Source organism: Simochromis diagramma, unplaced genomic scaffold (assembly GCF_900408965.1).
Source record: "Simochromis diagramma unplaced genomic scaffold, fSimDia1.1 OVJJ01000302.1, whole genome shotgun sequence".
Classification (NCBI taxonomy): domain Eukaryota; kingdom Metazoa; phylum Chordata; class Actinopteri; order Cichliformes; family Cichlidae; genus Simochromis; species Simochromis diagramma.
Genome location: NW_024386792.1, coordinates 8,904,542 through 8,927,734, shown reverse-complemented (window position 1 = coordinate 8,927,734; position 23,193 = coordinate 8,904,542). Strand labels below are relative to the sequence as shown.

Below are 23,193 nucleotides of genomic sequence, written 5' to 3'. Positions count from 1 at the left end.
AGCGTTCGCGATGTCTTCTCGGGCACTTCTCCAGCGCTGATAATTGCCGTCTGTCTTGTGTCAGTGACGTAAAAGACGGATTTAATGCGACGTGACCGTTCAAACAGCAGTCGCTTTCTAAAACATCGGATATGTATCGGATTCAGTACCACATACGAAAGTGACCCAGATTGGATTTGAAAATATCGAATTTGTGCCGTTCACACTGTCATAGCATGATCAGATATGGGTCGCATAGGGTCAAAAAAATCGGATTTGATGCACTTTTGCCTGCAGTGTGAACGTAGCCTAAGTGGCATTAATAAGCAAAAAAACTAAGAAATCAGGAAGGGGGCAAATACTTTGTCCTAGCACTGTGTGTAGGTTTCACAGGAGCGCCTAGAGTTCTCTGAAAACCTTCCTTTTCAGTATGTATGCACTCAATGTGGGTCACGTTTGCATGACATATACAATGTGTCTCAGCGTCCTTCACTCCAGTGGCTCTTGTGGAGTATATTTAGAATCCCTATTTAGTGTTTAACTCCCAACACCCCAGGCTGGCCCATTCGTCGTCTTCCACATCATTGCAGAACTCAAGTGCAGCTTGCTTTCCATCGTCAGCTGTGTTTGTTGTGTTGGTTTCGTCTAGTCCACCTGGCCCTCCATTTCATTACTTCAATTAGAATGATTAGGATCTAAAATTGCTTGTGTCGGCTCAGTGATTGACAGCAATTGGCCACTTAGGGAGGAGTGCTGCAGACACAAAGCGCTGCTCAACGGCTTGTGTAGTGAAACGGGTACAGGGTGTGCATGCGAGTGTGGCTGTGTTTGTTTACTCTGATGGGAGTTGTGCTCAAGACGAGAGCAATTCTTTAGGCAAACAATGCGAGGCCATTACTATAGAAAGTCCAGATATCCTGCTTTCCCCACAAGTGCAGCGTGAATGTTTGGGAAAGCGGCAGAGACGCTGTGTATATGTGTGTGCTTGCATTATTGCAAGGTTTTGCAAACACTGCAAACTTTTTTCAGTATGCATGTAAATAAATAAATAAATAAATCAGTGTATAGATAAAATAACTTCTGACCACTTCAATTCCAAAACTGTAATTGTGGGTGGACATTAAAAATTCCTCCCCTCTCCATTCGTACAGTTTAATATGCTTCAAGCGTGTTGCAATCAGGACGTATCATAAGCACACTGATTGTGCGAAAGCATGACAGACAGGCAATCACTACTCAGTCATGGCACGTTTTGTTCCACCCAGCTGGAGCTGGGAATGTGGCTTGTTTTTTGCCGAGGTGCATTAAACGGTCCAACATAATTTAGACGACTGGCTGGTCTTCGTGTCTCTTCTCATTACAGCCCTCGTGGTCCGGGACCGCCTTAAGTAGTGACTGTTGGAGCAGATCTTGAGGGTCTGTCTTTGCAGCAGCTTCGTGGCGTGCGTGCTGGTGGTGTGAGGCGTTGGGTTTACGGCGCATCAGTGTCAAGTACGGCCGTTCATCATCAGGCGCTGATACTCAGAACTGCCGAGGCTCGTGACAGAACATTAATCTGTCTCTCAAATTGAAAGCCATAAGTTTCTCCTCCTCCTCCCTCATGAGTTCTGCACACGCGACTGTCATACACTCCCTTTCCCTTCATTTTTCTGTTCGCCATCTTCTTCTGTTGCTGTACTGACATTTCCATCCACACTGTCCTGTGGTCCATGTTTTTTGTTCTGCTGTTTGGGTATATACGCTGTGATTGCATTCAAACTCAAACCCCTGCAAGTTTTGCTATTACTAACGTTTAAAACTGGGTTTGAGTGACTCCTCTTCCCTCTGGCTCAATAGTTGAATTAAATAGATTTCTATAAATGTGATTAATGCTGTGATGCGGTGTGTAATATCCAGCCCTGTGCTCGTTTTTGTTACAGCAACTTTAGCAGCTAAGACAACCCTTTTGGCTTGTCTCTACCTTGCATTTGAAAAAGCCAGTTCATGAAGACTTTAGTGTTTAATATCAGGTTTTGTTTGGTTGTTTGTTGCTTTGTGTGAGCCCAACAAGCCTTTTCTTCATTATTTTAGAAAGCTCTTTTGGAGCCTTTGCCTTTACATTATGATATTTGTGTCTTTTCCCTCTCTTCCCTTTTGACATTTTCTTTTATCTTCTGGCCAGGATGTCCGTGAAAGGTGCGAAGGGAGGACCGGAAAGTAGACCATCCTCTGCCGCCAGGTCAGTGAAGAAAAAAGTCAAAATTAACAATTCAAGCTCAGTGTGAACCCTAAACCTTTCATTTGGAGCATTCCCATTGTTTTTGTCTCTTATGTAACAGTACATAAGCAAATTCAGTAGGAAAAGTAATTCTTGAGAGATTGTCTAGCTGATTTTAAACGTTTTAATAGCTTTTCAAGACATTTTTTGGGGGGGGGCTTTTAGAAATCCAAAGAGCTGTCATCAGTATCCTCCCAACGTAGCCAGCTTTTTTAATGGGAGAAAGAACTGGCTGTTAGACTCTATCAAAGTCAGTATTTATGTTTCTTTTTCTTTAAATAAATAATGGGACTCTAAGTTGATTAAGGCCTCTCTCTTTCCTAGCACATCTCCACGAGTGGGGAGGGCTGCAGCAGCTGGAAGATCACCCGTTGCAGGCAGATTTAAAAACAAGGCCCTTCAGCTCAGCCTCTCCAAGAAATTCTGGTTATTATCGTTCTCTGTTTCTAATCAACATTGATTAGGACAAGGGGAGTGGGACGTGTAGAGTTGTGCACCCAATTATGTGATACATCACCTGAAAAATAAACTTGTAGAGTTTCCAGGTTTCCAAGTTGCCCTCCTGGGAAACACTGCCTTTCTTCCTTTTTTCTGGTGATTGATGTTACCACTGATGTCACCTGACTAGGCCCAAGCAGCTGATGCTGCACGAACAAGGGATGGAAAATATTACCTCAAAGGCACTTAAGTGTATTTGGTAAACTGCTGGAGGGGAAATTATAGACTTGGCTTTTATGATGATAGCTCTCAACAATTGGCGTGCAAATGCACTCTTCACAGCTCAAAGTCCCCCACACCCCAGGGGAAGGGCCCTGAGGAGCAGGGTAGTCGGCGTGGTAAAAGGAGCCTCAGCAACAGCTCAACAGTGGCCGCTGCCTACGTCGCCTACCTTAATAAACTTTTTGGACAGGTCAGTTCATGCATATACACATTAATTTAAACAGACCCTGACACTCAATAGTGATAAATAACAAGGTTTCATTCTGGAGTATGTTTACATTCAGGGGTAACAGCACATTTATATAAAGGGCAAATATAAAATAAACTGAGCAGGTGGTGTGGATTATTAAAAAAATAATGTACACAGTCCATATCAGCATGTCCTGGTGATGCTTTTATAGTAAAAATGCCTCTTAATTTAACAGTAACTGCACCTGAATACTGTATGTTTGTGTTTGAAGGGGAATCTCGTGGTGCAGACAGGAATCAAAGAGCAGGCACAGAGATGGAGACACAAAAGATCAAAATGGTTAGGACCCCATCACTGAGTGCTTGGCGAGTGATTACTGGAAGTTGCTGCCAGTCACTCGTGAAATTAGTTGCAAAAGAGGGTGCTGCACCAAAGACCTTATGATTGTTTTGATCACCAACTTTTCAAGTAGAGAAACTTGAAAACGTGTGACTCAAACTGGAACTGTTCTCCTTCACTGTAGTGAGGTTGTGTCCGGCCACTGAAATCATGGTCAGACACAACATGTTTCAAAAGATGCAACTTTTACTTTGAAAGTGATTCGTTTGAGTTGCGTGGCACTCTTCACATTTTCACAACTACGTAGGGCACAGTTGGTGAGTGTCTGCATGTTGGTGTCTTCCATGCAAATTACAGGTGGCTCAGCAACTAAACCAATCTCAAAGAGCTTGTAGGTCCAGCATGGTAAACCTCACTGTAACTGCTTACACCTGGCAACAGCCCACAACTATTTGCCAACTGGTGTTGCCCATGGGATCACTCACCAGTCTCTAGATGTAGTGGTCTGTTGTTCAGCAATACATTTCTCACTGGCTATTAGCAACCGGTGTTAGGGTGTTTTATCCAGTTTTTCTGTGCTGTGGATTTTACACAGTACAAAGTGAAGAGCACCAGAACCCAGCTGCATGACTATCAAGTTAGCCTTTATCTCTACATGGGACAGACAGGACAGGTGGACAAATCATAAGTTGTTCAAGTCACGGTTGAATCAAAGCCTAACTTTATTTATGAATTTACTTTATATATACTGAATTATTTACACTTCATTGATTAAAAATAGATACATTTTCTGAAAAGGTGTGAAGTGGTTGTAAGTAATCCAGAAAGGTTGGAACACCTGCAGGAATTAGTAGCAACAGCTTTCAAGGCTTGATCAACCTCCACTGATGCAGAACAGCTTTAAATTGTTAAGCCATTTTGTCCTCACTTAAAAGGACCTTTTTGTATAATTCTGAAATGTACATTATTTTTTCAGTTTTTGGTAACTTTACCTTTATATCAATTCAAGCTATTCATTGGACTTGAACAACTTGAACTGCAATAAATAACTGGAAAAACTGGGGTGTTCTAAAACTTTTAACTGGTAGTATCTGTTGAAAACATGCAGTCATACTGTATGTGCATGTGTATCTCATTTATTCCATGTTTGCTGTCATCATACTTGTCTTTATCTTACTTTAGCAAGGCTAAATCTATTTTGGCATACGCTTAAATGACCTCTGACTGAATTTGTCATTTGTGGTGCTGATCAAACGCTGTAATTGATTAATGTTATATTCTGCAACCTGAAATACATCGAAAGCAAAACTGAGTTTGATTTTAGACACAAATGATGATAACCAGCCAGTAAGAGTTAATATTTTCTTCCACAATCTCCTCCTTTGTCACAGTAACTGCTCAACGTGTACAAGGTGCACCTGCTCCTTTCACTTCAATTGATATGTCCTTGCCTCATCTCCATCAGCCCAGCAGGTCTCAACTTCACAGTTTGAAAACCCCTGGAAACATCCAAAATCTTAAATAGTGGTTGTTTTCTAGCCCTCTAAAAGAGAAAAAATAGCCTTACTAGCATTTATTTATTTTAATAACAATTATGCAATACAAGCATGTGCAGCAAAAATGCAAATGAGTCTCCTTTATGCTACACAAAACACAAACACAGAACCGTGATAAAGTGGAGGTTTGCACAGTGAGTCACAGCTGAATAAAAAAACATTAAATTTAAAGTTATGCAGCCGAGCAGGAAAATTGCCCTATTTATTTAGCTGATTGTGAGCACTAACAATCAGCTGTATGTATAAACACTGCTTGTGGCTGTTTGCAGTGATCCATAGCGATCCAAAAGCAAATGCTCTGTTTGTAAACCGGTAATTGTTAATGTGGAATAGGTCACATAACCATGGAAAATCAGTATCATTACCAACTGCTATTAATTCAAATATGAAATTGGGACTGTGGGCTGTAATCCATGTCCTTTATGCCTTGGAAAAGAAAAAGGGGGGGGAAGCACTCCAATAATTTCACAAATGATTTAATGCCTGGACTCTGTGTCATCTTCCAGTAATGCTCTGCTTGGCTCGGGTTAAGAATTGGCTCTTTTCACGGCTGATACCATGATCCCAGGTCCCTGCAGGATGTTACAGAATATTTCAAAAAATTATAAATGGACATGAGCCAAGAAACGATGCACAAGCATCCTGATTTTTGTTGGAAATATTAGCTGATTTACACATGAAGCACTTAAAATCATAACATACAATGATTTGTTTTGACGTATGCCATGTTCAACCCTCCTGAACAAATAGTAAAGTTCTTCTCATGTATTATATGAGGGAAAAGGCAGGATTTATTTTATATAACTGAATCACTAAAACCTGATAAGCAGAGAGTCTATTATAATGTTGTTTTTACACAAGATTAGAACTGATCAGATGTAACAATACTCAGCTATAGTCATTTTGGAGACACATGGTGGAATTAAAGACCACAATGTACAGCCAATTCAACCCTTTGAAGATTCGATTTGAGTACAATTCTCAGTCATTTCAGGTATGTACAGAGTAATGATGGGAAGAGTCGGTTCATAATGTTCATGAATATAACAGTGGACATTACTAGTCAGTCTTCCTAATGAGCCAATATCCATGATGCATGAATAGATGACATTAGTGATTTGCCCAGGAGAGGATATCTAATTGTTCTGAGTAAAGTAAACGTTCCCTCGGCAGGATTATAGGCTGCATTAAATTTGTCGTGCAGCTGGTAGATCAGATGGGGAATGCTGGTGTTGCACATGTTTTTAAGTGTGAGAACAAAGTTGTCCTTTTCATTAAAAACTGTAACAGAGATGATCCTCCCACAACTGAAACCATAGTCACAGTGAAAATTTGCCACGTCTTGATTTGTTGTATTTTTTGCATATTTGTCACACTTACATGTTTCAGATCATCAAAAACTTTTAATATTAGATAAAGATAAACCAACTAAATACAAAATGCAGTTTTTGTATGATGACACATCATTATATAATACAAGAAACTCAAAAGTCATTGAGATCTGTCAGTGAAGGAAAAGGTTACAAAGTTATTTCTAGTGTATCCCGGTGAGAGCAACAAAAGGAGAAAATTTAAAACAGCTTACCAAAATTACTCCAGGAACACATCCACGACTCATCCAAGAAATCACAGAAGAACCCAGAACAACATCTGAAGAACTGCAGACCACACGTCCAAGAAGACCACTGTTGACCAAAAACAACACAGAGACTCACCTCTGCCCTAAAACAGCTTTATGATCTCCAAGACTTCTGGGAAAATATTTTGTGGACCCACAAAACACAAGTAGATCTTTTTCAAAGGTTTGCATCCCATTACACGTGCATAAAACTAACACAGCATTTGATAAGAAGAAAATCACACCAACGGTCAATCATGGTGGCAGTAGTGTGATGGTCTGGGGCCGCGTTGCTGCTTCAGGACCTGGACGTCTTGTTGTAACTGATGGAACCATGAATTCTGCCCTCTACCAGAAAGTCCTGAAGGAGACCTATCAGTTCCTGCTCTGAAGATTATGCAACAGGACAATGATCGAAAGCAAGTCCACATCTGAGAAAACAAAAGTAGCCTAGTCAAAGTCTGGACTTAGATCATATTGAGATGCTTTAGCATGACCTGAAACAAGCTGTACAATACTGCAGTGTGACTGAAAGAAAACAATTCTGTAAAGAAAAGTGACCCAAGCAGTGATGTTAAAGACTCATGGTTGCATTTCATAAATGTCTGATTGCAGTTCTTGATGCCAAGGGTGGCAAAGCCAGTTATTATGTGTAGGAGGCAAATACATATTCACACAGGATAGTTGCCTTTTTCTAGTAGATGAAATCATCATTTAAAAACTTGTATTTACTCTGGTTATCTTTGTCTAATATTACAATTTCTTGGGTGATCTGAAACATTTAATTGTGACAAATTATGTGACAAATGTGTTTCAGTAAGTGCCCCAAAATTGCACCATAGACGGCTGGGTACTGGGTTTAAAGGTTGGAGTAAATTGCTCTCTGCTGGAGTCTAAACCAAAAAAACAAAGTCATAGGTTTTCCTCTGTGTTATTTTCCCCCCATCTCCCCAACTGTGTGTCATCACCTCTCCCATAAAAAGCAAATCTCACTTTTCTACACTGCTAGAAAGCTAGTTTTCTTTTTTTTTAAGTTGGAAGAATAAAAAACAAAACAAAACCTTGTTTGCAGCTCAGTCCCGACTGTCTGCTGTTTTACAGACTTCCATTTTATAGTCATGGTCAATGGAAAAACTGCTTTCTGTGCCACAGGAGACTCATTTGTGGCAATGCTGAGAGTGGCCACTGAGAAAAATGTTGTGCTAGAGCCGAGCACCAGTTTTTCTCTTTCGCAGTCATAATATTCACTGACTCTGCAGAGGAAAGAGGGCAGAAAGTAAATGCTACAAAATGTACTTTTACTTTACTTATTTTTTGTGAAGCTGGCTTCTGTCACAAGTAATCATATTAAGTTAAAAGGTCATTTAACTGCAAACCACATTGTTTCTCTAACTGCTAGATTAATCTTTAAACACACACATGAGAAGGATTTCCTGAAATTTCCTGAAATGAAACCCGTCCCAAGAGGAGCTGTGCGCCTATGAACATTTACAGATGTTGCATAACTCGATCTCCTAATAACTACCCGGACTGTTTCAGAGTTGCAGCCCATTTATTGGAAAAGGAAGAACATCTCACCATGACCTTGGGCTACCGCGGACAATTTTACACTCCTCTCCGACTCACTACGTCACCTGCCATGACTGATCTAGCTTGTTTTACCGTGGCGGTCTAATGTTTGAATTTACAAGTGATGCTTGGACACTGAGGTAGAGAGACCATATCCTGCAGCCTTCCTAATCTCAACACAAGTAGCAAGATTCCCTGTCAGCCTTCATCAGATCTAATCGAACAAGCGGCTGGCAGAGAGAAGAAGAAAGACAACTGATACATGTGCACATCAGACAGAAGCACAGTTGAATGCAAAGCAAATCGCACTGTACTCTGTACTGTACACTGTAATGTCACTGCTTTGTGGTTTTTTGAGAGCCTTTTCACTTCAATGCTGATTCATGCTAATGTGAAGCTTCTTCTCACATGTGTACACGCGTCATGCTTACAAAGCAGTGTGCTGCTCAGTGGGCCACATGAAGGCAGACAAAATGAAATGAACCATTAATGGGCTTGTTCTGACGGATGAATTCAGAGCCTGAGTTGCATGCGAACTAATCATTTCTGGATGAAAAAAAATCTAATTAATATGTTGACCTTGCTATGTGAACATGCCTTTTTGTGGTTGCAGGATCCTGTGCATGGTAAACAGTGGTGCAGCTCTGCTGGCGCTATTGAGTTTTTGTTTTTTATGCAATGACTATTTTACAACTTAAAAGCGTTGTATAAATCACTAGTGCCTTAATGTTTTAAGTAGCGCCCACATTTAGTAATATAACTGGTGCAATTGCATCTTGACGTTGCATTTATGTTACAAATCTTGCTGGCAGTTTTACACAGTGAATAATCATTTGAACGCCCGCCATACGGCGCAGCTTCCAAATAAACGACAGGCGCCTTTTCCTGATGCTATTGTGCACTTGAACGGGATGACCTTGTGTGATTTATGAATTAGACAGGCTGAGTGCCAACATGCATTAGGAAGAAAAATATTGCACTTCTCTTTGCATTTCATTACCCGTGCTGCTCAGATTTCCCTTTTTATCTCTCACTTTTCGAGCATTTAAAAAAATGAACAACTCGAGGTTGAAGAACGGTTTGCCTTCATAAAAGTAGCAGTAGAGTAATGAAAACAGACACTTGATTAAAAGCAAGGGTGAAACTTTAAACTGTAATAGCTCACAAGCAAGGGTGGCATGGGTTCTGGGGTGAAGTATTTTTTATACTTGTAGGTAGGGCTGTTCGATCGGATGACGATATAAAAACGTCTATGGTTTCATTTTACGCTATCATTTGTTTCGTGGTGTCGCAAAATAAACTGTTTATGGCAATATTTTTTCATCGTTTTGATGGTCACTGTAGTGGCTATATTAATTTCTTAAAGTTCTCTCTTTCTCTTATATTTTATATAACCACACTACACCTGTTTTTATGCGCTGTGGTTAGCAACAATGACGGTAACAGCATCGCGTGTCCGCTTGTTATGTTCCACGTAAACCTTTCACAATAAAGCTCAATATCCTGTTGAGACTTTTCAAAATAAACTGAATCACGTGAAAGAGCAGATTATTTACGGATGAGAATTAAAAAAGAGCCGCCAGGTGCTAAAAAATAAACCTTAGTTTATTTTTAGAACAGGCTTTTCCCCGCAGCAGGCCGTGTAATAAATACTCACAAAGAAAACAGCGGCCTTTACAACTTATGTCTAAAAATGTATAGTTTCATGCATCTGTTAAAACACTCGACTCCAGCTACATGACGCGCAGCTGGAAACACTTCCCGCAAGACGAGCTGCCCGAGATTCACAGAATTTACAGAAAATGTTACATTTTTGTGATTTATATCGTTATCGGGATGATAGAATTCTTGTATCGGGATATGAGATTTTGGTCATATCGCACAGCCCTACTTGTAGAATATGGAACTAATTAGAAGCAACTGAAATTCAACAGTGTCTCTCTTCTGTATGATACGCAGTATTTCTTCTCTACCCCTTAAAAGCTGATGAGGAGTAATGCTTGAAGCTCTTTTTTTCTGAACGGAGCGGTTTCTGTTATAATTCAGGCCTGCTTATAGAACAAAATGACTGTGTGTGCAGCAGAAATTAGTGAGGGTGGTCTGTGCCTGTGTAGCTACGCCTGGAAAGTCTTGAAAAGATAGTGTGTTGTACAGCTCACTCCATGCCCTTTCATTTAATGATGGTTTCTTGAATTTTTTTGTGTCTACTTTGACCTTGAGTACTAACAAGGAAAGCAAGGGTCAAATGCTAAGACATCCAGCCCCTTATGCCCCCCAAGCCCCAGTATATTATTGTTTGAAGTGAAGTTTGAAGATGATCCATAAAAAATTGTGGGAGGCAAGAAATATTCAAGTGAATAGTTATTTCATCATTTTTGTACTGAGCCTTACCAATCCCAAGTCCAAGTATTGAAACACAAGCCCGCAGCAAATCAGCCAACATTTGTTCTGTACGTAATCAAAGTTTTTAGAAGCTGTCATCTCAGTCTTGTTTCTTTGAACTTAGAGATATCCTTGGGCTTCTGGTGTCTTTTTGCTAAGCAGCATTTCCATATGCCAGTCTCCATTGCTCTGTAAGATGACTGACTTAGCATGTTTCTTGCTTCCCCCCCCCCCGTGGACAATGCTTTTGCAGTAGAGTTGCACACTGTTTGCAAGCCCTCGAGTCAAAACACTGTGCCGCAACCATCTCGCTAAGGACACATCATCTCAGTGCATCTACAGGATGATTAATGACATTTCAGTGTGATCTTTTAATATCTAAGCTCTTTTTTATGCAAATTCAAATCAGCACATGTTTGCAAATGTGCTAATTAGAACACTCTCTCAAGGGCTAAAGCATGTGATATGTGACTATTAAGTTGTTTTGTTTTTTTCAAGGGCTTACATATTGTAGTGTGTGATGGATTCTTGCAAAACTGCCAAACCACAAAGCCCATCCTTTTAAGTCTGCATTTCTTGCCTACGGATATGTATTCCAAGTGATTTCCAAGTTATAATGTCTTTTCATTAAAACTGCCTGTTTGTAGCCAAACATATAACATCATATTACTATTTTAAGCCATCACCTAAATTTCACTGTCATCTATTATTCTTAATGACTAGGTGGAGATTTTGTTCCTAGCTTCTAGCTTTGCCTCACTCTGAAAATATGGAAATGTTAGAGGGGAAAAAAGGGAGAAAAAGAGATCACCCTGAGCAATTGTCAAAACAAGGCAGCGAATACTGAATGTTTCACACGCGGCTATATGCAAATTATATATCTTGTGTCAAGTGTGTGTGTGTGTGTGTGTGTGTGTGTGCACATGTGTGTTTTTGCTTAACCGTACCTGTGTTTCTTTGTGACAGTGCAAAGTTTCTGCAGCTCACTGTTATGTTATGGCTGTGCATGGGTGTATATTCACACAATGCTGGGTCTCCCTCAAGATGCTGTGTTTGTGTATGCACGCGCGCGTACACTAGCGTGTCATTTTGCAAATTAGCAAGACATGTCGCTGGGTTAAATCCCATTAGAGTTTACAGTCTGCATGCAGCAACAGTGCTGACATGATATGCATGTTATTCTAATTTAGTAGTCAAAAACAGATGATCACTGGGATGATTCTCAGGAGAATTCACAGTTTTAAAGCCAGCCTGATCTCACATCCCCCATTCTGATACTGTTGTAATCATTTCTACTGTTGTTTTCTTTCCTCTGCTGTGCAGGAGAGGCAGCTGATGCCACTGGAGATAGATGGTAAGATGTTGTTGAAGGTGTAATTGCAACGCAAGCACATGATGAAGTAAAAGATAAATTACTAGTCAATACACACACACCACTCAATATTTAACTCTAGGCAAGATGGCAATACTTCTACGAGAGGCACCACCTTACTATACAAAATTCCGTGAATCTTCAAAGTGTTCACATCCCACGATGTCAAATATTCCCTTTCTAACTGTAGATAATTTATCGGAATTTCAGGGGTGGGACTACATCTCTACCCATGCCCCTTCCGGTTCTCTATCTATATGTGACACCCAAAAATCCCCCAAATATTTTTCTATTAAGGATTTAGACTTAACCTAGCCCACTATTATTCAACTTGTGCATATCTAAACGTCAAAAATTTCTGGCACAAGGATGCCAGTTTCGCTGTTTTCTATCTCTTTTTTGCAAAGTGCAGAAGCAAAATTTTGGCCCCCAGGATGTCAGGTTCTTTCTTCTCTATCCCGCCTTCCCAAAATGCAGCAGGAAGCTTTTCCCCCACTGGGATGCCAGTTTTCTTCTCAAATACTGGTCATTTGCAAACGCAGCAGTAAACATTCCTTACACCAGGATGCCAGTTTCTCGGTTACTGTTTCCTTCTTTGCAGACCTTTATGGCACCAGGTGCTGTTTTCTCTGCCATCTTTCCATCATTCGCAAAATGCAGAAACAATGAACATTACTGGCACCGGGTTGCCAGTTTCTTGCTCCACTATCTCTCCTTTCCAAAAGACAGTGCAAATAGTGCTGAGATTTCTACTCATTTCTACTTCTACATTGTTTCCTCCTTTGCAAAATGGAGCTGCAAACCTCTTGGCACTGGGATGCCAGTTTGTTTCTACACTACCCCTTTTCTGCAAAGTTCAACACCTAACCTTCATAGCATGAGGGTGCCAGGGCAGCTTCCATTAACACGTGACCAGGTTTTACACCTCAAGGCCCTTCTTTACAACCAAATGATGTTCATTCCTCCCTGGACACAGCAATTTTTCCTCCCAATCTACTGGTTCCAAGCATTCCTACCAGTTGTATTTGTGCAACAGTGTTTGACCTTTGAACAGTCATTTTTGCTTCCGGGGGATGCCTTCTTTGGGGATCTGCCCACCGTGGGAAGCACCACCAGTCCCCTCTGAGGCCTTCCCCAAACCGCAGCCTCAATTTACATTCAAGCCATCTGCCATTAAATACTAGACATGCTGTCAAACCTAAAATGAGAATGTTATCCCAGCTAGTAAAAAGATACAGTGTCCGTGTTATGGTGCTGGGGCTGCTGCAGCTTCAGGCACCGAGTCGACCTCTAAAAAATGCACATTTTCGAGATTGAACTGGTGTTGAAGTGTATCACAATTTTGTCAGGTTTAGCAAAAGATCGTGGTTTGGGTTTAAATATTATTTTTCACAAGATTCATGCTGAAAAATGATGGTTTCTCTGTGCTATAAATCTGATGTCATGTGCTTCCTTTTTAAACATCCATATGTGACAACCTGGGAGTGAGAGATGTGTTTCAATATTGCTTAAATTCTGTGTCACCACGCTGACACCAAAGGGGAAGACTATTATTTAACATGTATTCCAAGTTTGGGCTACACCTCAGAATACATTTATTTATTTATGTTTTAGAATTTTTTACTTCAGATGTGCTGCCCTTTGTTCAGTAATCCTGGTGGAAACAGGCAACAAATGATCAGTTCTTTGTACCAAAGTCATACACATTTAACCTACATTAAGAGCTAGTTTCCCAGACAGCGATCTATTCAGCAGGCTCTACATTAAACAGTGCGAAACTAGACCTACCTGCATGTTGGAAAAATTAAGCCAGTGTACAAGTGCCTTAAACCTGCATTCTATCTGAAGGCCAGCAGATGCCGATAGCAAGTGGCAAAAAATCCTATAGAAGCCTACAGGAAAATGACTCTCTGTCCTGACCTCTGTAAACACTTTACAGAATAGTTTCAGTCAATAGACTCAGTCACTCATTCTGGGTCGTACTGTCTATTTTGGCTGGAGGATTCTGTGCCATGAAAGCACACACTCCACAGACTCTCTTTGCTTGATGGAAGATCTGTCTGTGGGATTGAGGAGATCCTCAAAATATCCTTTTCACCATTAGTTCATCAGTGTTACATTCCCACCATATTGCCAGAATCTCCTTGAAAGTGCAATAACTTTGCATTTTGTACAATAACTTATTGTACAAAATGCAACATTTGTCTCCAGAATCATAGACACGTACCTTTAAACACACACCTATCACACACTAAAGCTCAGACTTCTGCTTGTATCTGCACACTGTGTGTGTGGGTGTGTGCATGCACGCTTGACTCTTGGGAAAACCCAACTTTACGGTTTGCTGCAATCGATGGAATTTGTTTATGTGTCTGTCAGAGCTTCAGGAGGCCTTTAAGGAATTTGACTACGATGCGGATGGCTTCATCCATTACAAAGACATCGCAGACTGCATGAGGACCATGGGCTACATGCCTACAGAGATGGAGCTCATTGAGATCATCCAGCAAATCAAGATGAAATGTAAGTATTTATCTGGCAGTGTGCATCTATAAGGACCCATTTCTCCCTAAGAGGCTAAAGCACGCGTGTATAATTGATGGATCTTTCAGTAGAGTGCAGGTGTGAATGTGTGAGTCGTGTGTCTGCACAAACCCACCTGCTTGTGTTCTTTCCTGTGAGTCCTTGAGGACCTCATGTTTGCCTTTGGAGTTGGGGACATTCAAGACGTTTTAGCAAGCTGATTAATGGTCCTCACGCTGCAGGTGCTGGGGGTGTACGAGTGTTAGTCTACATGTAGAAGTGTGTGTTTACACTTAATCTTTCTCCCGCTGCCCTTAATGTTGTTTGCCTCTGCCTTCTTTTCTGAATGATCGAGAAGCAGATATGTGTGTGGTAAGTGTTGAAAGTTTAAGGTGAATCATCTTTGCAGCTAGAATTTTGCCATAGCCTGGAGTGAAGCGAACTGTATCACCTACCCGATGTCAAAACAACTTTGTTCAGAAAATCTAAAGGGTTCTATTAAGACTATACGCAAAATTCAGTGGACGGCCAGGATTTTTCATACAGATCATGCTACTATCTGCAATTATTAGGATTATCATAATATTTACTATTGTATGCTCTGAAGCCCAATATCAGCACACCTGCACATCATGAGAACTCTTGTTTTCATGTTCGTGTATGGCATTATTTGAGCAGATTATATTTCTCCATAAATAAGAAGCATCATAATTATTCTCCTATAAATAGAACATCATATTTATATGCAATAACACAACATAATATGTATAACAATTCAGTTAATTGCATTCACTTTGATGATGTGTGTTTTTCTTGAGTTTTAATTGGCTCCCACTGAATGCATGTGAAAGGCAAGAAAAAAGATGCAGTGAGGAAGGAAACGTTAATCCTCTAAACCATGATCTGAGGTAACATTCATTTCTGATGACAGCAATATAGCAAGTTTAAGTTAGTTTTTAGAGCTGTGGGGGTGACTCCTGGTAGAGTATGCTTCATGTTTTATGCACTGTACAATAATGCCAAGCAGCAAACTGATAAAATGCACAAGAACCACTTACTCTGAACAATAACAACCCACATGAAAGTATCCGTCTTATCTTACCTTCACCTTTGCCTGCACAAGTGACCAAACAAACAGTTCAATCTTTACTAGGAAAAGTGAAGCGCTAATGTCAGATCAGCTACAGATCATTAAAGGACACACATTTACCAGCAAATGTCATTTCGGTCCATTAAAATACCACCATGCTCCTTGCTCTTTCTTTCTTTTTCCCCTGTTGATGTTCACAACTGAAGCTCAGCCTTCCAGCAGCCAAAACAATGAGAAAAAAATGCATTACATATTTCCACGGAGACACAGTTTTCTTGCTTTTATTGTTTAAAAAAAAAACCCATATTATGTAAGTGTTTTTGTTGCAAAATTGGATGACTCAATATCATTACGGCAGAAAACTTTGATATTTCCTTTCATTATTTGTATGTAGCTGCTTTTCAAAATAGTCTTGCCTCTGGAATTATTTTAAAATACTAGTGTGACTCAGCGCAGAGCAACCAGAAAAATATGAATGAAAGAATGAATGAATGAAAGAAAAGATGCACCATATGGACAAATGTATTAGGCCACACCTCTTAATCTTTGAATTCAGGTGTTTCCAGTCCACGCAGTCTGTCTTTACAAACATTTGTGAAAGAATGAGTTTCTTTTACTGAGCAGTAAAGTAACCGGATGTCATCTCTGTAAGCAGGCATTTAGTGAATTTCCTAAATACCCCACAATCAACTGGAAGTGGAAGCTATTTCAAGACCATGTGGCAGTAGCAGACCATGTAAAGTTACACAGCCAGGTCCTTGGATAGTGTGTAAAAGTCAGCAACGCTCTGCTGACTCAATTACTACAGAGCTCCAAACCTCCTCTGTCATTAAGATCAGCACAAAGACTGTGTGCCATGAGCTTCATGACATGGTTTCCATGGCCTAGCAGCTCCTGTAGATGTAATATGTGGGTGGGCCATTACTTTTGTCCTAATAGATAATAAGAATAATACTGGACTGTGAGTCAGTAGCAACTTCACCACACCTGCTCCAATAAAGCTGTGGTTTTTTTTTCAGCTGTGATCTTCGGGGACCAGAGTACAGCTGGCTTCCTCTCCTATACCAGATAGTAAATTAGGTTCAGCCAGTGTCCCCAGTGTAAATAATATCCTGATTAGATTCTTAGAATGACACCAACAAGGATATTGTTGTGGCAACGTTAACCTCGCTCTCATGAATATCTCCATCTAATGTGCACCCCTGCAAAAAGTGAACTAAAACTCATGCAGCAAATACAGCTAAACATGTAAAGGGGAAAAAATGCCTCGCGCTTTAATCACTACTGTCACAAGGTGTAAAACTGCAGCCATGAAAAGGGTGACTCACATGTGAAGCTTTGCACATCCGTATATAACAAGAACCAGAAAATAGATAAAGTGATGCCTCACACAATGTAGAGAAACATTTTCCATCTGTAGCTAAAAGGAAAACCTTAAGAGAAATATTGAGCACACCAGGCCTGTAGAGGTTGCAGCTGTGTATTATATTTTATGCCGTGTCTCATACTCTGTGTTGAGTGTGGCTTTGGTGTGATCACTAAGGTGCTGTCAGCTTTTAGATATTCTAAGCTCATCCTCTGTAGTGTAATCCCTCTAGATTGATTATGAAATTCATCCACTTTTTTTTTTCGAGAACAACTATTACGCTATCAATTAAAAATAATCATAATCTCCTAAGGCTTTTGGTGGAGTTTCCTCAACCCTGTGATCTCACACTGACCCACTTAAGGCTCAGAAATTCTTCAAGGCTGTGTCAGGAATCCCCCAGACAGCTGCTTCACAAGGGTAAAGCCAGTCAGCCAAAAAATATACTTTACCTTGAGGCAAGCATGAAAATCCTTTACCAACCCGAAAATCAGAGAATTAATTGCTAAAAGTAGGTTTTATGTAAAAATCCAGCCCCTGCTATTGTGGTAGGCAGCGGTTTTATCCATTAGCCTCATGATTCAGCATCATTTAGAGCGTTTTCCATCCGGTCAGTTTGTTGTGATTCTCTCTCTCAGCAGACTCAGAGTACTGATTAAATTTTTGAACCACAAAATGACCACGTGGCTTTATTGAAAGAGCCTTTTCCGTCCAACAAGATCCAGATAATGAAAGAAGGCAAAGCCTACTGGTCCACACTATCAAATAAGCCTGTCTTTTGTCGAACTCATAACACGAGCTATCCCACTGTATCAGTCTGTTTTGATAATTACCATGGAGAGCAATCAAACTGGCTGAGGAAGTCAACAGAGTGAGCACACGAGGCTGAACGCACAGCAGCATCCATGCACTGAGGATGTTCGTAAAAATTTTCATAACTTAAATTACGTTAGGCCAGCTATACACTTATGTAAATATTGTGGTGTCTGGGAAAAATACATTGGACAGCTACAGCTTTGTATCCAGGTCTCTTAAAACAGCCATGCTATCAAGTAAAAATGTCTGCGGTTTTGGATTGGTTGATAGTGTGGGTCTCATTTCTCTAAGCTCAACCAGTCTTGCTTCTTTTATCTAAGAAATACTGAAAAAGGTCAAACTAATACTATTGGCTAATAACTTGGAACTCTTGGTAAATTCTATTAGAAAATTTCCTCCTGTCTCTTTTAATGTAATTCAGTCTTTACCTGCATTGCCAAGTCCTTCTTTGTCTGTCTTCAACTGGTCCAAAATGCAGGAGCAAAGCCCCAAACAAAAACTAGCCAGCACTGATCCCTTTCAGTTCAGTATTTTCAACCCAGAATCCTCGCATACAAGGTCTTGATTAATCAGGCACCATCTTATCTTAAAGATCTCGTTATAGTGAGCGCTTTGCTTGTGGTTCCTTGGATATTTAAAAGTAGAATGGGAGGCAGACCCCTCAGGCCCGTTTTCTGTGGAACCAGCTCCCAGTTTGGATATGGGAGACAGAAATGCTTCCTATGTTTAAGATTCGATTTAAAACTTTACTTTTTAATAAAGCATATAGTTAGGGGTGGATCAGGTGACCCTGAACCCTTGTTCTTGTGCCCTGTCTTCCTCCCCTCTTGGCTCTGTTGGAGGTTTCTTTCTGTTAAAAGGGAGTTTTTCCTTCCTACTGTTGCCAAAGCGCTTACTCATAGGGGGTTGTTGGTTATTGTTTGTCTCCAATATTGTCGGGTCTTTACTTAACAGTGCAACAGCTTGAGAAGACTGTTGTTGTGATGTGGCACTTTATGAATAAAACTAAATTGAATTGTGTTCATTTTTAATTTTTATGACATAATTTTCCATATGAAGGGCTCCATGCGCAGGCTCCTGTGTACAAAGCAGACCTGTTCCTGATCGTCTGATCATCTGACTCAGTTCAGCGTTCTTATTTTAAATCCAGAGGCGTCCACGCTTTTGAGGTTGCACCGCCTAAACTGTAACACATGCTCCCTCAGCCTGTCAGGTCAGTTAAATGTTTAATAAAATAAATCTTTTTTCTTTTTCAGACATTTGTGGGAAAACGTTTTTTATAGAACTTATAGCTCTTTTATAGGTTATTTCTCCTCCCATTATTTCTGGCTATAGTTCTTATCTAATGGAAGTGTGGTTGTACAAATGAAGGGAAGACTGAGACAATATATACATGCACAGAGGATATTGAGGTAACAGGCAACAGATGTGGAGATGGCTGAAAATTAACCACAGACTAATGAGAAACGGGGAGCAAAACTGAACATAACGCACACGAGACACAGGCTACCAAAACAAAACAGGACGTAACAGAATATGGGCTGGACTCTGACACAGACACGTAAACAAATACAGAGAGAACAGCATCAGGGACAGGAGACAGGACTGGCACTGAGACCTGGACAAAGACACGCGAGCTTTTTGCAGACAGAAGACAAAAACCCAGACCTCAGACAGATGGCAAAACTGAGACGAGACTGGAACAGACTGAACAAAAAAGGGAACAAACCAGGAAGCGTGACTAGATAGACCAGGGGTGTCGAACTCCAGGCCTCAAGGGCCGGTGTCCTGCAGGTTTTAGATAACATCCTGGGTCAACACACCTGAATCAAATGATAAGTTCATTGACAGGCCTCTGGAGAACTTCATCACACGTTGAGGGCGTAATTTAGCCTTTAAATTAGCTGTGTTGGATCAAGGACACATCTAAAACCTGCAGGACACCGGCCCTCGAGGCCTGGAGTTCGACACCTGTGAGATAGACTATATAGTGCCAAATCACAACAACTGCCAACTTAAGGTAAGGGCACTACAATAATGCAGAGAAAAAAAACCCAAATTAGATAAACCCCTATGAGCAGGAACTTGGTGATAGTCAGAAGACAGGACACTGAAGCATGCTACTGCTGGTAAAGAAGATTAAAATGAGTTTGGCTGAAATGTATGTCTGTAATTGGCTTACAGTGCTAAAGCCAAGTTTCCAGTCTCTGTCTGTGTGGATTTTTTATTCTTTTAAACTGCCATACATGGAGAAGTATCCTGTTGGAGCTTTAGCTTTGTTTGAACAAGTTATTTCCCTTTCACTCAACATCAGACTCCAGTCCATAGACCAGCCATAAGTGAAAATTACAGCAAATGTCCACTTTTCACTAGAAAGTGGGGGTGAACCTAGCACCACGTGGTCATCTAATCAGAGCAGGTGATGAGGACTAATGCTGGTTTTAAATGGGACATGCTTTCCAAATGTGCACCATCTTTGGCAGGCTGGTCAGTCAGGTCAGCCTAAAACAGAGCTAAATGAAGACTGATTTTAAGTTAAAGCCACCGAGTCTCTAGCAGCGGGCCTTAAAGCCAAACACATTGCCCAAAAAATCGACTAAGTATGATATCTAGAAAAAAGTCACCAAAATTCTCACAAGATGTTGATCGATAAATATTTCATGTGCCCGTAACACCTACACTGTTAAAAAAATGAAATGTGCCAAATGGGAGAGGGTCTGGAGAAGCCGGGGAGAACATTATAGTCCCTGTAATGTTGTTCAGCATGACCAGTTTGGTGGTGGGTCAGTGATGGTCTGGTGACACATATGCATCGAGGGACACACAGACCTCTACATGAACCAGCACCCTGACTACCATTAGGTATCAGAATGACATCCTTAGACCAATTTTAGACTGGTGGAGTGGGTCCCATCGTTCCTCCTCCGACAATGCCTGACTTTGTGGCGAGAGTATCCAGACAGTTCCTGGAGCATGAACGAGTTGATACCATTAACTGGTACCCATATTTGGCTAACCTAAATCCATTTGAATACCTCTGGGACTGCTTCAGTCTGTTTTAGTCCATCCAACAATGAAATTTGGTCAAAATGGACTAGCTTGCCACGTCATATTCCTACTTTGATTCTTGGGCTGTCTGGATGTGAGTTGATCATTTTCATTTCCAGAAAACGATGTGGCATCCTTTCATTCCTAACACATCACCCAGTCTGTGTCAGTATAGATATCCAGCATGATTTTCTTCCCCATTGATCTGATGTATTTTCAAAATGTTCCTTCCTCGTTCCCAGCTTTTTTGAACAGTGTATGTGCACCATAGCCTCACAAGGAAAGCACACAAAGTAACTCTTGACAGTCTTTCTGTGCATATCTCCGAATGTGTGTGTCCACGTGAATGTGTGTGTGTCCTCTGTCTTTCTACAGGGGGTGGTCATGTAGACTTTGATGATTTCTGTGAGCTAATGGGGCCGAGGATGGTGGCTGAGACAGCTCATATGGTCGGGCTGAAAGAGCTCCGCTGTGCCTTCAAACAGGTAAAAAGGTCTCCAGCCAGAAAGTGTAAAAAAATGTTCCTTTAAGCAAGTAAATTAGACCCAGTACTGACAGTTTTTTTTGAAGTGTGCGACCTTTCTTTAAAGATTGCCAAGAACTGTGTGGCTCTTACCTGTAATAAAGGCTGAGGGAAGAGGGCTTTCTATGTAAGAATACAGAAGAAAAGGGAGAAAGAAAAGTATTTCTATCGATGAGGTTTTCAGGCAGTCTGGTTTGCGCTGTCCAGAGACCCACAGCTTATACTCTAAATACACTTCTTCATGCCACCTGTAATTGTTCTCAGCAGAGTTGCCTTGAAATGCTGCGGTGCCTCGTTGACATGGGAAATATTTATTGAGTCGTTTCCTTTGACACGAACACAGAAGCAGGTACAACAGCGGCTCAGGGCCCTCGTGTGACGTCGGTTGTGGCCGAGCAAAACAAACGCGATGATGTTGATGATGTTATTTGTAAGCACAGCTTTGCACACCTGGGTTCATCCCATTACCACATTACAGAATGATAGGTTTTTAATGGGTACCACAAAACAGACAGCACTGATAATGTGCTCTTAATGATTTCAACTGAGAACACATCAGAGTGTACATCAGGCCACTGAGATTCATTTATCTGTGTTGTAAATTTAGCCTCCTGGTTTTTTTTTTTTTTCTCGCTCTTTTTTTCTCTGTTATGAAAAGCAAGAGAGAAATTGGATATGAGCTGCCATTTGGAAATTATTTTTGAAGCTTTTTAATAAATACAGTATGCGGATACATTCAAATGCCAAATAACATATAGTTTGCAGCCAAGCCCATAACATTTTGGACAACGATATAATTCTTGTAGTTTTGCCTCCCAAATCTCTTGAATTTACCAAAAGTATTGTATTAATTCTTTATGAGTTAAAGACATTTTTAGTGATAGTTCCCCCATTTTCAGAGGCTTAAAATTTATCGGTCATTTCATGTCATGACAAATTAAGCAGATTAAAGATCTGGAGTTGATTCCAAATGATTCAATTATGCTGAAAAATACAAATGTTCTGCAGCACTATATACATATGGACAGTATTAACAGAAATAAATGTAAAATGTACAAATATACAATCTGGTGTAAAAAAACTAAATATGTAAATAAATAGTGTTGTGTATATACAGTTCGGGTTATTGCACAGTGGTGGTTTTTAGAGGGAAATGGGAAAATGAAGGGGTGGGACTGTGTTATCGGTGCGTGTATGAGTTAAGGTTGGTTATGGCCTTTGGGAAGAAACTGTTCTTGAGTCTACGGAAACTGTTCTTGAGAAACTGTGAGAGAGATGAATGAATGTACTGGGCAGCCCAGTTACAACAAAGACCACAGAAAACAATCAAAGTGGATGATCACAGAATTATTTCAATTATTACAAAAAGCCTTCATGACATTCAACCAAGTCAAAAACCCTCTGGAGAAGGTGGATGTGAATGTAAATACACAAAGGTAAAACCCACTGACTCAAGAAAAGAAGGCAAGACTGACATTAAATAACCATCGCTTCAATTTATTTTTGTGCTGTAGGACTTTTATGCATCAAACTGTCATTAAAATCCACAAAACTGCACTGTTAGGGTTAAAAACTGGTTTAAATTTTGAAGTCTGCACTTTGGACACAGGAGACTCAGGGAGGCTGCGAAGTCAACTTAAACTGGTGATTTGGATGGGCCGGTGGGTCTGTTGTCTCCAGAGGGATGATTTCTAAACGGTTATTGTTATGATTTTGTTAAACTCCCGTGGTTAAACCTCAGACAGATTTTGATGTTTGAATTCAAATTCACTGTCGGTGTATGCAGGGAAAACTGCAAAAATACATATCGTTATCCACTCGTGGGCCCTGGTGTATGTTATGAAT

The 23,193-nt window shown here is 40.5% G+C and overlaps 1 protein-coding gene across 2 annotated transcripts in view; it reads left to right on the top strand.

Moving 5' to 3' along the window:
- Nucleotides 1-350: 350 nt before the first annotated feature.
- The window catches only part of cabp4 (calcium binding protein 4), a 27,137-nt gene continuing 4,294 nt past the window's right edge, over nt 351-23,193 (top strand). For both annotated transcript variants that reach the window (XM_040024222.1, XM_040024221.1), the window contains exons 1-6: nt 351-2,197; nt 2,561-2,662; nt 3,017-3,146; nt 11,934-11,964; nt 14,362-14,505; nt 21,201-21,310. In XM_040024222.1, coding sequence (XP_039880156.1) covers nt 2,142-2,197; nt 2,561-2,662; nt 3,017-3,146; nt 11,934-11,964; nt 14,362-14,505; nt 21,201-21,310 — 573 coding nt within the window. In that variant the 5' untranslated portion in view covers nt 351-2,141. The remainder of the gene's footprint in view (nt 2,198-2,560; nt 2,663-3,016; nt 3,147-11,933; nt 11,965-14,361; nt 14,506-21,200; nt 21,311-23,193) is intronic.